This window comes from Lithobates pipiens, unplaced genomic scaffold (assembly GCF_037356315.1).
Source record: "Lithobates pipiens isolate NorthernLeopardFrog02 unplaced genomic scaffold, aLitPip1_a1.2 Scaffold_8, whole genome shotgun sequence".
NCBI classification, from domain to species: Eukaryota; Metazoa; Chordata; class Amphibia; order Anura; family Ranidae; genus Lithobates; species Lithobates pipiens.
This window is the reverse complement of record NW_027507903.1, coordinates 120,898,053-120,911,602: the sequence shown is the minus strand read 5'-3', so window position 1 is coordinate 120,911,602 and position 13,550 is coordinate 120,898,053. Positions and strand designations below refer to the sequence as shown.

General features: G+C 43.8%; 1 protein-coding gene across 1 annotated transcript in view; it reads left to right on the top strand.

Annotated features, from left to right (window-relative positions):
- Positions 1-13,550, top strand: part of TBC1D2B (TBC1 domain family member 2B) — a 118,394-nt gene that overhangs the window by 56,645 nt on the left and 48,199 nt on the right. The window contains exon 6 of the mRNA XM_077472686.1: positions 9,722-10,108. Coding sequence (XP_077328812.1) covers positions 9,722-10,108 — 387 coding nt within the window. The remainder of the gene's footprint in view (positions 1-9,721; positions 10,109-13,550) is intronic.

The following is a 13,550-nucleotide window of genomic DNA, read 5'->3' as shown; positions in this document are numbered from 1 at the left end:
AATAAAGCCCCATCATTGATAGAAATAGTATTTGGTATCAGTGAGAAATGGTTTTCTATGGCTATTGGTGGAGAAAAGTGCTTCATTGTTGGTGTCGGCAGGGTTAGAAAATCCCCCCCTCCCTCAGAGTTGGTGTTCAGTAGTTACATGGTATATTTTCCATGTCCTACATTGCTCTTCTACTGGCCACATGACATCATGGCCATAACCATGCATGCACCATCGGGCAGGAGTTTACGCTTGTGTCTGGACCGCCTCGTACCTTGCCTAGGTGCCTCCTCCAAACTGTGCCCTCCAAACCCTTCCAGCAGACCGATAGCTAATACCAGTCCTTTACCCCAAACATCGTACAGACAAGATGTTGACATGAAAACCAAAGGAATACATTTATTTTCTTACATCAGGGGACACAGAGCCATAGTAATTACTATGTGGGTTATATCGGCTATCAGGTGCTGGACACTGGCACGCCCATTAAGGCGTGTACTTCCCCCATATAACTCTTCCCACTACTGGGAGTCCTCAGTTTTTTCGCCAGTGTCTAAGGTGTTGGGAACGAGTAAGGATGTGTTGTACTGAGCTCCACGGTCAGTAATCCTTTGATGAGAGCCAGCCATCCTGACCGGATCCATTCTGATGTCTTCTAATGGGCTAAATGAATGGTACCTGGGCCTCGTCATCCGAAGATGAGAGCTGGGCCCTGGGATCCAGTACTTTTTTGTAGCGCGGCCAATAAAAGTTTACTGGCAGGGTCCTGTCGCAGGTCCAGGATTGTGGGATAACCTGAGAGTTCCCCGGTTCCTGAAGGTTTCCTTTAGGGTCTCGAGCATACCGTGAAGGGTGAAGATTTTGTTTTAGTTTTTTATCTCTGATAAAACCCTGCTACGAGGATAAAGTAAGGGAGATTTTCTCAGGAATTTCTCCTTCTATGTATTGTGTTGTCATGTCTGTGTTGCCACTGGGGGCTGTATTGAGCACTCGCCATTCTAACGTTGGAAACAGCAGAAGCCTTCAATCTCCTCTCCTTCAGCCAGTTCAGACCCTCTGGTAAGAAAGGGAGGGTCTGATCTCTTCCTAGGCCCCCAGATTGGCTTGGGGGGCGTGGCTAACGGTGTCAGACACCGTCACAAGTGCAGGAAGTGTTTCAAGTACTGTGAGAGAAGCTGCTGCCTAGCAGTGGAGGGACAGAGCAGAGAGGTTGGCTGGTCAGGTTTGGTGACACAGGCATTTCAGTGTTGACAACATTGTACTGTATAGCTAGGATTAATAGCAGTTGTACTGTACTATAGCCTAGCAAGTTTACATTATTTTTGCTGGTAGTGCCTCTGCTTTGTGCTGTAAGCTATGAGTGGTAAAGGGGCCAGGAACCCCTCTAAGCCCTTGTACACACGGTCGGAGATTCCGACGGAATGTGTCCTATCGGACCGTTTTGTCGGATATTCCGACTGTGTGTGGTCTCCATCAGACTGTTTCCGTCTGAATATCCGACGGACCAACTTTTCCAACTTGCCGGTAAAATTTTCAGACAAAATGCTCCGATCGCACATACTCCGATCATATGTAGCCTACTCCGATGGACAAAGTGCCACGCATGCTCAGATCAAATTCCTAGACCAAAGCTATTGGCTACTAGCCTGAACGTAGTCCCGTCGTAACGAAATAACGTCATCACGTTATGTACAATCGGATTTTCCGATAACTTTGTCCGACCGTGTGTATGTAACAGTTTCGGACAAAATCCAACGGATTTGGTTTTCAGAATGTCTGACCGTGTGTACAAGGGCTAAGGGTTCTAAGGGGTCAAAGGTATACAAAAAGCTACCCTTCCAAAAGAATGTCATCCTCCCCTGAGAGGTATACGACTAGTCAGATGAGCCGTCAAGGGTAGAACGCTTCAATCCCTGTTTATATCATAAAACATTTTTTTGAAAGATTATTGCTATGATGTCTCTGCATAGTAGGACTAAACATAGCAGATTCCCATCTAGCCTTCAGGGCCTCTGAGGTGCAGGAGGCTGGGGATCAGGTAGATCTTCCCAAATATTGGAAGATACTTATTTTTCCTCTTTGGAGGATCCTAACAGGGAGGGAGTAGCCTCACAAGTCAGGTGTTTGTCTACTCCCTTACTTAACCCTTTTGTTGCCTGTAGCACAGGCTCTAGAGGTATCTACCTTTTTAATAAGGTTCATTTGAACGTCCCCCACCTGGCGATTGTTTTTTCCTATTCATGCATAGCTTGTGTATTCTGAATGGGAACATTTCTATGAAGAAATGGGGGATTCCAGCAATTGATGCTGCAATCGCCTCAGCAGAGTCTCACATGTCCAGTGGATAATGCACTGATGTTAAAGGATCCAGCAAATTGAGGTCGGAACTTCCTTTTAAAGACAAAATGTATTTTGAAGTTTTTGCTGCAATTGGTGTATCTCAGTCCATTAACCCTTTAACGTCTGCTCCACTATTTTGGTGGAGCACATTTTGAGTCACGCTAATTCATTGAAAAATGTGGACTTCTAAGGGTTAAGGAACAGTTTGTGAGATACCTGAAATTCTGCCTGATCAGCAGGCCCAGCAATGGGCTGGTGTATCTGACGCACTCACAGATGCTATGAAAGACTCTATAGTTTAAGCCTTATGGCTTATACTTGGACTAGTGCATTCTCGCAGAGTTCCGTGGCTGAAATATTGATCGGCCGAAGCACCATGTGAAAACTCTTAGCCAATTTGTGTCACTTCCAGGGGTATGGCTATTTAGAGTGGATAAGTACATCCAAAAGGGGTAAAGCTCTCTTTACCAATAAAGGAGGTTCAAACGTTTCTCCTTTAATCGTGCTGCCTCTCCTATGCCTGGGGCATCTGCCTTTAGGCAGTCTCAATGGTCTCGGTCGTCAGGTTGAGGGGAAAGTCCCCAAGGGCAGAACCAGGATCTTGGGGGCAGAAAGCCCATAAAGCAGAATGCTAAAGCCTTGTCATGAAGGAGCACCCCAACTCGTTTGGGTGAGGGGAAAGGTCCTGTGATTCTCAAAGTCTGGCAGCAACAATGTCAAGAGCAGAGGGATTTCTGCAGAGGGATTTCTGCAATTTTTTATCTAGGTTACGACTGAGTTCCAGGAGCCCAGATGACTCAGTCGGCTTTGATCTGAGGGTCCGAGGTTCTGTTTGGGTGCTGCCTTTGGGGTCCTTGGGCTGCTGATGAGGCAGTCTTTATGCAAGAGGTTCCGTCTCCTCAGAGAATATTCCTAAGGAGCCAGAGAAAAAATAAGTGTCTCTTTCTGGCCTCTGGATCAGCTGTTATCCCAGTCAGTGATATCAGAGATTCCCTTAGTGGAACAGGGGGTTTTGGCTCAAACCTTTTAGGGTTCCAGAACCAAACAGAGAGCGAAGACCCATTCTAGATCTCAGAGATCTGAATCGTCACTTAAACATCTGATCCTTTCATAATTCCATCGGCTGTGTCCTTCCTGCAAGGAGGGGAGTTGCATATCTCCAAGTGCCAAAGTTTCCAGATTACCATAAATTTCTGCGGTTTGAAATATAAAATAATTTTTTCAGTTATGGCCCTGCCATTCGGCTTAGCCACAGCACCACAAGTGTTCTGAAAGATTCTGGCACCTCCTTTAGCCAGGTTAAGGGCTCAAGGCATAATGGTCCTAGCCTATTAGATCTACTTTTAGTAGATTATTCAGTCTCAGGTCTTAAATCTCTATATACCATAAAGAAGAAGGTATTCTTACCCCAGACAAGAATCGGTTCCATTGTAGGATTAATTCAACTTATCAGAACAAAACAATAATTCCTTCATTCGGCTGTGCAGGAGATTTTTAGGGGAAATGGTGGCCTCCTTCAAGGCTGTCCCTTACGTGCAGTTTTACTCAAAGACTGCTTCAAGATACCATCCTGTTTATTTGGAATAAAGAAGATTCAGGCCTTTTTTGTTTCCAATACGCTTGGCTCCCGACATAGGTCAAAGCCTAAATTGGTGGTGGTTATCCAGCAAAAGGGAAAATCTTTATCCTGGAAGGTGTTAATAACAGATGCCAGCCTTCTTGGCTGGGGAGCAGCTCTGGAAGAGGATTCTGTCCAGGGGAGATGGTCCAGGTTAGAGGACATTGCCTATCAACTTTTTCTTTTTTTGGAAGTTTCAGGCAGTACGTCTGGCCCGAGAATCTTGGCGGTCAGACTACGGGACTGTCCATACAGGATTCAGTCTGACAAGGCCACGGCGGTGGCTTACATCGATCACCAGGGGAGGCATGAGAAGTCCTGCAGCCCAAAAAGGAGGTGAATAATGTTCTAGCTTTGGCAGAACACAACACTCCTTGCCTATCAGGCGTACTACTTGAGACGCCAAGAATTATTTCTGGGAGAACGATCTCTTCACCCCGACATCTTCCTAGCAATATGGTCCTATTCGCGTCCAGATTAATTAACAAGGTTGACAACTTTGTCGAACAAGGGGTCTGCTAGCAGGCGGAACAGAAGCATTAGTCTTCCCATGGGATCAGTTTTAACTGATCTATGCATTTCCTCCAGTTCTGCTACTTCCGCGCCTTCTCCGCAGGATTAAGCAGGAACAAAAGGAGGCGATTCTGGTGGCCCCAGCGAGTCCCAGAAGATTTACTGAGATCATAAAGAGAGCAGTAGGAGTCCTTTGGACTCTGCCATTATAGCCAGACCTTCTTGTACAAGGTCCGGTATTTCATCCTACCTTTTATGGACAAAAAAATTTAACCGGTCTGACTGTTGAATCCCACTCTATAAAAGATCGTGGGTGATCTATTTTGGTAGTGTCTACTTTGATTAATGCCAGGAAGCCAGGTTCCAGAATCGCTTACTATAGAGTCTGGAAGGCATATGTTTCTTAGTATGTTTCTGAGGTTGGCACCCCAGGAAGTATGTCGTAGGCATGATTCCTGATGTCCTGCATATGGAACCTGAAATTTAAGCTGGCCTTGACTTCTATCAAGAGCCAGGTCTCGGCCTTGTCATTTTTTTTTCTATGGCCTCTTGCTTCCCACGCTTGGTGCATAACTTATTCAGGGGATAACACGTTTTATTCCCCCTATCAAGGCACCTCTAAATCCTTGGGATTTAGGATTGGTCTTATCAGATTTACTGAATCAGCCATTTGAATCTTTTACGAGAAATGTCCTTGATTCTTTGACCAGAAAGATAATCTTTTCTGGTTGCCATTTCTTCTGCTAGTAGAGTATCAGAACTAGTAGCTCTGTCTTGTAAGAGCCATATTTCATCATGTATAAGGATGAGGTGGTTTTATGTCCTCATACTGAATTCTTACCAAAAGTAGTAACGGGTTTTCATTTAAACCAAGATATTATTCTTCCTTCTTTCTCCCCAGAGCCTTAATCTGGGAAAGAGAAAGCACTACATTCTCTTGATGTAGTAAGAGCGATCAGAGCCTATTTAAAGGCGACCGCTCAGGTTCACAAAACACAGGTTTTGTTTGTACTGCCAGAGGGTCCAAGATGTGGACAAGCTGCGTCAAGATCCACTATTTTCCAAATGGATTTGTCAAGTGATTATTTAAGCTTCATCTTAAAGAAGAAAATTCTTCCTTCTCATATTAAGAGCACACTCATCCAGGGCGATTAGTGCCTCTTGGGTGGTGCATCATCAGGCCTCTATGGCTCAGATCTGTAAGGCCGCGACTTGGTCTTTGGTTCCTACGTTTATCAGATTTTATCAAATCGATATTAAAGATCAGGAGGATATTGCCTTTGGGCACAGCATATACTGCAGGCTGCAGTAGGAGTCCTCTGGCCTCCTGTTTTTTGTTCTGTCTCGCCCCTTCAGTTGCCATTGCTATGGGACATCCCACATAGTAATTACTATGGCTCTGTGTCCCCTGATGTAAGAAAAGAAAATAGGATTTTTAAAACAGCTTACCTGTAAAATCCTTTTCTTTTATGTACATCAGGGGACACAAAGGTCCCTCCCTTCTTCTTATATAGGGGAGTACACGCCTCAAGTGCCAGGTCTATATGTATATAGACCTGGCAGAATCTGACAGAAATCGCAACCTGGCACCTAAGCTGCCACCAGCCACCAGCCCCAGACATGCAGCACATTAACACTGACTGCCGTCCCCCTCCCTCCTCCACACTCCACACTCCAGTGGCTCTGGCAAGCATCAAGCGCAGCGCTGAGTGTGTGAAACTGAGAAGCAACTGAGAGAGGAGGATCTGTCAGATTTCAGCTTGATGTCGGGGTGGGCGGGACCCAGCAGCTATCAAACACCAGCCAATGGGATCTGGGCAGGCCGCTACTTGTTTGTGGCCCGCCCCTTTGCTTAAGCATTCCAATCGTTGGCTGATGTTTGATAGCTGCTGAGTCCCGCCCACCCCGGCCGGGTCCCGCCCACCCCGACATCAAGCTCAAATATGACAGATCTGCCTCTCTGTTACTTGTCAGTTTCACACCCCGGCTGGGTCCCGCCCACCCCCGACATTAAGCTCAATTCTGACAGCTCCTCTGTTACTTTTCAGTAACAGAGTGCTCAGTGTGCCACCTACCAGTGACAACCAGTGCCACCGCCAATCAGTGCCACCTGCCAGTGACAACCAGTGCCACCTGCCAACACCAACCAGTGCCACCTGCTAACGACAATCGGTGCCACCTGCCAGTGACTAGTGCCACCGCCAACCAGGACCACCTGCCACCGCCAACCAGGACCACCTGCCACCGCCAACCAGGGCCACCTGCCAGTTCCAAACCAGTGCCACCTGCCACCGCCAACCAGGACCACCTGCCACCGCCACCTGCCAGTGCCAATAGTGCCACTTGCCAATGCCAATCAATGTCACCTGCCAGTGCCATCTGGCAGTTCCACGTGCCTGCCAGTGGCAACCAGTACCATCTGTCAGTCCCAAACCAGTGCCACCTGCCTAAGCCAACCAGTTCCATCTGTTGCCAACCTTACTCTTTCTGGTCAGCCCATAACTCTGATGTAACAGCGTTACATTGGAGTTATTGACTGGGTGCTCCGTTGTGAGTTAGGGATAGGGGGTGAAAATGACTGGCCTTATCCCGGGAGCTGACAATCCATACCAGTCTTTAAAAAAATAAAAAATTAAAATAACACTGGCTCCTAACTTTTTCAACTGGCTCCTAAATTCAAAGCAAATTTGTCAACCCCTGAGATTATATATTTATTATAGCAAAAAGTAAAACATTTGTTTTTTTCCAAACGACCTCTTTTTTTGTTTATAGAGCAAAAAATAAAAACTGCAGAGTTGATCAAATACCACCAAAAGAAAGTTCTGTTTGTGGGGAAAAAAGGAGGTCAAATCCTAACACTGTCAGTGGCAGCCTCCATCTTTTTTTCTGCCCCCCCACTCTGTCAGTCCAACCCCCCATCATATTCTCCCCCCTTTCAGTCGGTCACACTTGCCCTATCTAGGTCGCGGGCCTGCGTCGCCTCCTCGGTGTCTCCTCAGTATTTCCTGCTCGGCTTCTCCTCCCTGGTGGTCAACCCCCCACCTCTGATAGTGGTTATAGATAACATTTGTATGAGTTAATATATCTTTTATTCTTATTACTGACACAAGAGAAATTAACACTTAAAAGCTTTGTTTAAAAAAAACAAAAAATCGCTCCACCATTTAGTAAACACTGTTCAACTTTGGTCAGTGCTGCATATTTTGTTTTTATCTACAGCCATCCCTTATCTGCACTGTTTGGTAAATATGAAGTTTTTCATGATAATTTATCAAAAATGCTCTTTTATTAAAAAGAACTTGGCTCCATCTTCAACTAAGCAAAAGAGAAAAACAAAAGGCCATGTTAATAAAGTACAAGCTCTAACAAGGAAAACATCTTTACTTCAATTGAGCAATAATATGCATATTTGCCTCTCTGCCAACTACAAAAAAGTAACAAGTCTTAACTAGTTTTTTTAGTGACTGCTGTAGTATACTTATTTCAAAATGGGCCTTTACCCTCGTTTTCTACTTTTTGTATAAGTGCTAAACCCCCCCCCCCTTTCCTTTCACACTATAAATGATTTTCTTTTTCTGAAATACTTTTTTTTTTTTTTTTTGGTAATCTGCAGGGGCATCTGCCTTTCTCTGCTAGGTGCACATGATATAGTCACCAGCCTCCTCGCATGCTCACACCATGCATCCAAAGAGCTTTTTGGGCAATGTACTGCTGATGTGCATGCTTCTTTGAGGATCAGGAGCAAAACAGATGGCTCCTGATGCAAGCAAAGTAGATGTTGGCAAGGGACCCAGCATGCAGCAGACTGCAACAGGATGATGGTGTGTGTGTGTGTGTGTGTGTGTGTGTGTGTGTATGTATATGTGTATATATATATGTATATGTATATGTATATGTATATATATATATATATATATATATATATATATATAAAAAATGTGTGTTTTAAGGATAACCCTGTGAACAAGATATGACAGGATTAAAAAGAATAAAAATAAAAAGCCCGATCCTCCTCTTCTTGCGCTCACCTCTGGCTCTCCTGGCCCCTCCCCCTGCTCTTACCAAGCCACTGCTCGGTGTCCATTCACACGTGGAGTGATTGACCCCCACTCCCTCCTTATTGACTTACTTACTGTGATTGACAGTAATGGATCCCACTGCTGTCTCAGCCAATGAGGGGGAAGAGACCCAGGAGAGCCGCTGCTTTTGTGCACATCACTTGATCAAGATGGGTCTCAGGTAATTTTTTTTTTTTGGGGGGGGGGGATATTTTTACCTTCATGCACACCTAGGGGGGGAGGTGAAGTTTCTCATTAAAAAATATATATATTCTTGTTACATTGGCTTTTTTCTATATAATGGGAAGCCTAGGCATGAAATTGGAAAGCTTTGCCCAGGCAGAGAAAAGGTTTGTTTAAGTATTTGAGGGGGTCACTGCTGTTGCACACAGAATGTTTTTACCTTCATGCATAGAATGTATGAGCCTTTACAGCAACTTTAAGCTCTGTTCAGCCACTTGGAGTTTGCAGAGGGCTTTGGACTCCCTTTATGACATTACTGATTGGCTAAGTGCTGGCACGTGAAGTTTCAAGACTCTTGTCCACTCATTGAAATGAGAAGAAAAGAGGTTTAACCTTAAACTACGTAGAGGGCTCTTTACTGTAAGAGCTGCAAGGATGTAGAATTCCCTTCCACAGGCAGTGGTCTCAGCGGGGAGAATCGATAGGTTCTTGAAACTATTATATAAGCACTTGAACGACCACAACATACAGGGATATACAATGTAATACTAACATATAATAACACACATAGGTTGGACTTGTGTCTTTTTTCAACCTCACCTACTATGTAACTATGAAGTAAATCACATGCTCTTCCATACTTAAAAGTACCAGAGCCTCCTTCATCTCTCAGTATGGAACAGAAGGGTGAGAGCAAAGGAAAGGTGAGTATTTGCTGTTGGAGAAGCGTGTGGGATTAAAGTAAACTTCATTTTCTCAATAGTGAAAGCCCAGTTTGCTTTAAAACTACTTCTAGAGACCTTTAAAACATTCAGTATTGATTTACATTAGCTTGGATTTTCTACAGCCTAGACTTTGAATTAGGATGTTGGCAGAGGGTACTCGGATAGAATAAAATGTATACATTTGCTTATGTAAATAGATGTTAAGCATATATGATTTCCCATAACATGTTGGTTTTCTTGTATTGATCTCCTTGTGAGTTTTTGTAATACATAATTGTTTTTTCTTTTATTGCCAGGAACTTGTAAAACTTTTGCAACAGTCGCTGAGGTCATCGCAGTACAATAAATACCCTTCTAGTCCAGTTAGTGAGGGGGCTCCTAAAGATTACATGCAATTGTTACAACAAAAAGATGATCAGATTCAGGAACTGAATCATCTGCTGGAGAGGAAGGAGCAGGAGAAAGGGAACATTCACCAACAAACTGAGGACCTTAAACACAGCAGCGAGAATTTAAATGAACAGCTCAACATGATGGTGGAGACCATACAAGCAAAGGATGAAGTGATCATGAGGTTATCCAGGCAGATTAGTGACTATGAGCAGTTCTCTCCGTTATCCAGCAAATCCACAGAAAGCCTGACATATTCCAACAAGGACCAAGAAGAGCTGAGCCGGTTAAAAGTATGTACCATTTCTTCTGCATGGTGTCTGCTTTGTTGTGCAAAAATACAAAATGAGCCTGGAAAAAGACTAGACCTATAGGTGAAAGGGGTGGATAACCCCCTGAGGGTCCAGACACACTTTATCTGTGCACACTTTAGTGTGGTCCTGTTCGGTCGTCCTCCTCCTTGCCTATCGCCTCATTTTAAAGCCCAACTACAAGAAAAATGTAAAAATCCATTCGTGCAGTGATCCCCTCCACTGGGAGGGATACATTCCTTTTTAATCTAGGTGCAGTGATTTTCTCTTTTCTCCAGCCCTACACAGCCTGCTCTGTAAGCTGTGACCGGCTCCAGTTGCACTCCAGCCGCCTCAGCATACCATATAGGGTTAAGGTCCCTGTGTTATACAGTAAAACCTTGGATTGCGAGCATTATTCGTTCCAGAAACATGCTTGTAATCCAAAGCACTTCTATATCAAAGCAAATTTCCCCCTAAGAAATAATGGAAACTCAAATGAATCTTTCCACAACCATTTATTCATAGGTCCTTCAGATTATAGTCCATATAAAAAGATTATAGCAATGCGATAGGTTGTGTAACCATAAAATGTCCATCTACAAATGCAAGACTCCACAAGGGGATTAGACGCAAAATCCAGCAGGAGCTACAGAGTATAAAAGAGAAGAGAGGCACCTCTAACTGTAGCAGTATGTTGCTAAATGTTGTGCCTTCATTAACCACTTGCTTACTGGGCACTTAAACCCCCCTCCTGCCCAGACCAATTTTCAGCTTTCAGCGCTGATGCACTTTGAATGACAATTGCGCAGGCATACAACACTGTACCCAAATTAAATTTTTATCATTTTTTTCCCACAAATAGAGCTTTCTTTTGATGGTATTTAATTACAGCTGGGAGTTTTATTTTTTGCTAAACAAACAAAAAAAATGCAAAAAAAAAAAATCATGTTTAATAGTTTGTTATAAAATTTTGCAAACAGGTAATTTTTCTCCTTTATTGAAGTGCGCTGATGAGGCGGTACTGATAGGCTGCACTGGTGGGCACTGATAGGCATAGTTAAGGCGGCACTAATAGGTACAGATAAGGTGGCACCAATGGGCACAGATAAGGTGGCACTGATGGGCACAGATAAGGCGGCACGGATGGGTGGCACTAAGGGGCACTGATAGGTACCACTGATAGATGGGACTGATGGGCACTGATGGGGGGCACTGATAAGTGGCACTGATAGGTGGCTCTGATAGGTGGCACTGATGGGCACTGGTAGATGACACGGATATGTGGCACTGGGGTGCAGCACCGTTGTTGAGGTGGCACTGTGGGCACTGCTGGGTGGCACTGTGGGCACTGCTGGGTGGCACTGTGAGCACTGCTGGGTGGCACTATGGGCACTGATGGGGGGCACTTATTTATTCCTGAGGTGGCACTGGCAGGGGGCAGGTGGGCACTGGTAAGCTGGCCGTGATCGGGACTGATGTCCCGATCACGGCCGCCGGTGATCGGTTTTTTTTTTATTTCTCCTTGCGCTGTCAGCGCGAGGAGGAAAAATAGCCGATTACCGGCTCTGTTGTATCACATGATCAGCTGTCATTGGCTGACAGCTGATCACGTGGTAAGGGGTCGGGATCGACCCCTTGCTCGGATCCGTGATCAGGCGAGTCTCATAGACTCGCCGATCACAGAGCGCAGGCGATCACAGAGCGTTCGTGCACGGGACGACGTCAATAGACGTAGTCCCGGCAAAAGAGGTCCGTGCTGTAGCCGTCATTTGGCTATAGCGCGGATCTCTAGTGGTTAAATGTAACCATATTGTTACATTTAGAGGCACCTCTCTTCTCTATTATACTCAGTTGTGACACAACGCTACTTGTATATCAAGTCAAAACTTATTAATACATTTTTGCTTGTCTTGCAAAACGCTCTCAAACCAAGTTACTCTTAAACCAAGGTTTAACTGTACAAGGTGATGTCAAGGCTCCGCCCACAGACTGGAGCTTTGAACGTAGGAGACGACCAGTGGAACGGGTCATAAGGTAAATGATGGAGCCTCTTCATCTCTCCCTTGGATATAATGGGGATTACAGTTCGGGGGGGGGGACACTTCAAGTTTGATATTCTTTTATTTTTTTTATTTCCTGGAGTTGCGCTTTAATTGAATAAAAATGTCAGCATTTATTAGTATTTAGCATTGTACAGAGTATTAGGCATCTTGTTTTATTTCCTCCCATTTGCTTTTTTTTTTTTAACCTTGTCAGTTCATACAGGAAATGCCCTTTAGGGTGTTACAAGTCATTTTAAAAACAGGAAGGAAGGACAGAGTTCTGTTAGTCATGACAGCCAATAAGAATGCATTTTCCAGTAAACTAAAATCTGATTACTGACGATTTTCTGTGCTTTAACAGACATGCCTGAAGGTGGATAAATGCTGTTCCATATCTGCAGTCCCAATCCTGCATGTGTGTTCACTTTCAGCGAAATCAGTGATTTGTGATATTTTGTATAGGGTAGTATTTTCAGCGATGAGGCCATTATATCTGTATTATGTTTGGCTATGGTGTAGTTTTTGTACATGTGATTGCTGAAATAAACATGAATATTGGTTTTAGTGGTGCACATGTTCAGTGTGCAGACACTTCTGGACTCGTAGAGAGCAAGTAGCAGTTATTAAAAAATAAAAAATAAATACATTTCAGATAATCACCATATTTTTTTTATTTTTTTTTGCCCTTTCAATAGACTTTTTCGTCGTTTTCCTGATCTGTTTTCAGCTAATGTTTTTCTCATGTCTAAGGATAGTCTTATGCTTAGTATATTGCAGTTTTTTTATTATCATGTCTGGCAAGGTTCTTTCATATTATCACTGTGTTAGATTCATAGGTTTGTTTGTGTTTCAGTCATTTTTATTGAGGTTACTCAACAGTAAAATAAGCAAGATTATGGATTAACAAAAGAGAAAGTACTTCAGCGAATCTAATATTGTGAAATGTTGGGATTTTATATTGTAGTGTGGTTTTCCAAAGATCATCCAATGGTAAATGTAGGATTTCAGTTTGTCAGAGGATGGTTGTTCCACAATCTAGCAAATGTTTGTTTAGCTGCAGTAAAGAAAATGCTGTAATGGAAGATTTCAATACGGCAGGTTAAAGGATAAGTTCACTTTTAAAAAAAAAATAAAAATAAATGCACATCTTTTGCAGGTAAAGAAATGTGCATTTATTATAATTTTTTTTTTTTTTTTTTTGGGAGCCTGGAAAGAATCAGCAGATTGCAGGTGCAATGCAGGGCTTTTGCAGACTCTGTGTAAGCTGCCTGGTCGTACATCCTACAATGTACAGCCAAGCATTAACGCACAAACAGGAAGCATCAATGAACTTCCACAGCGCTCAGCAGTGCTGTGGTAGTTAATTCAGAACTACAACCAACAACTGCAAAGGCTGCCAA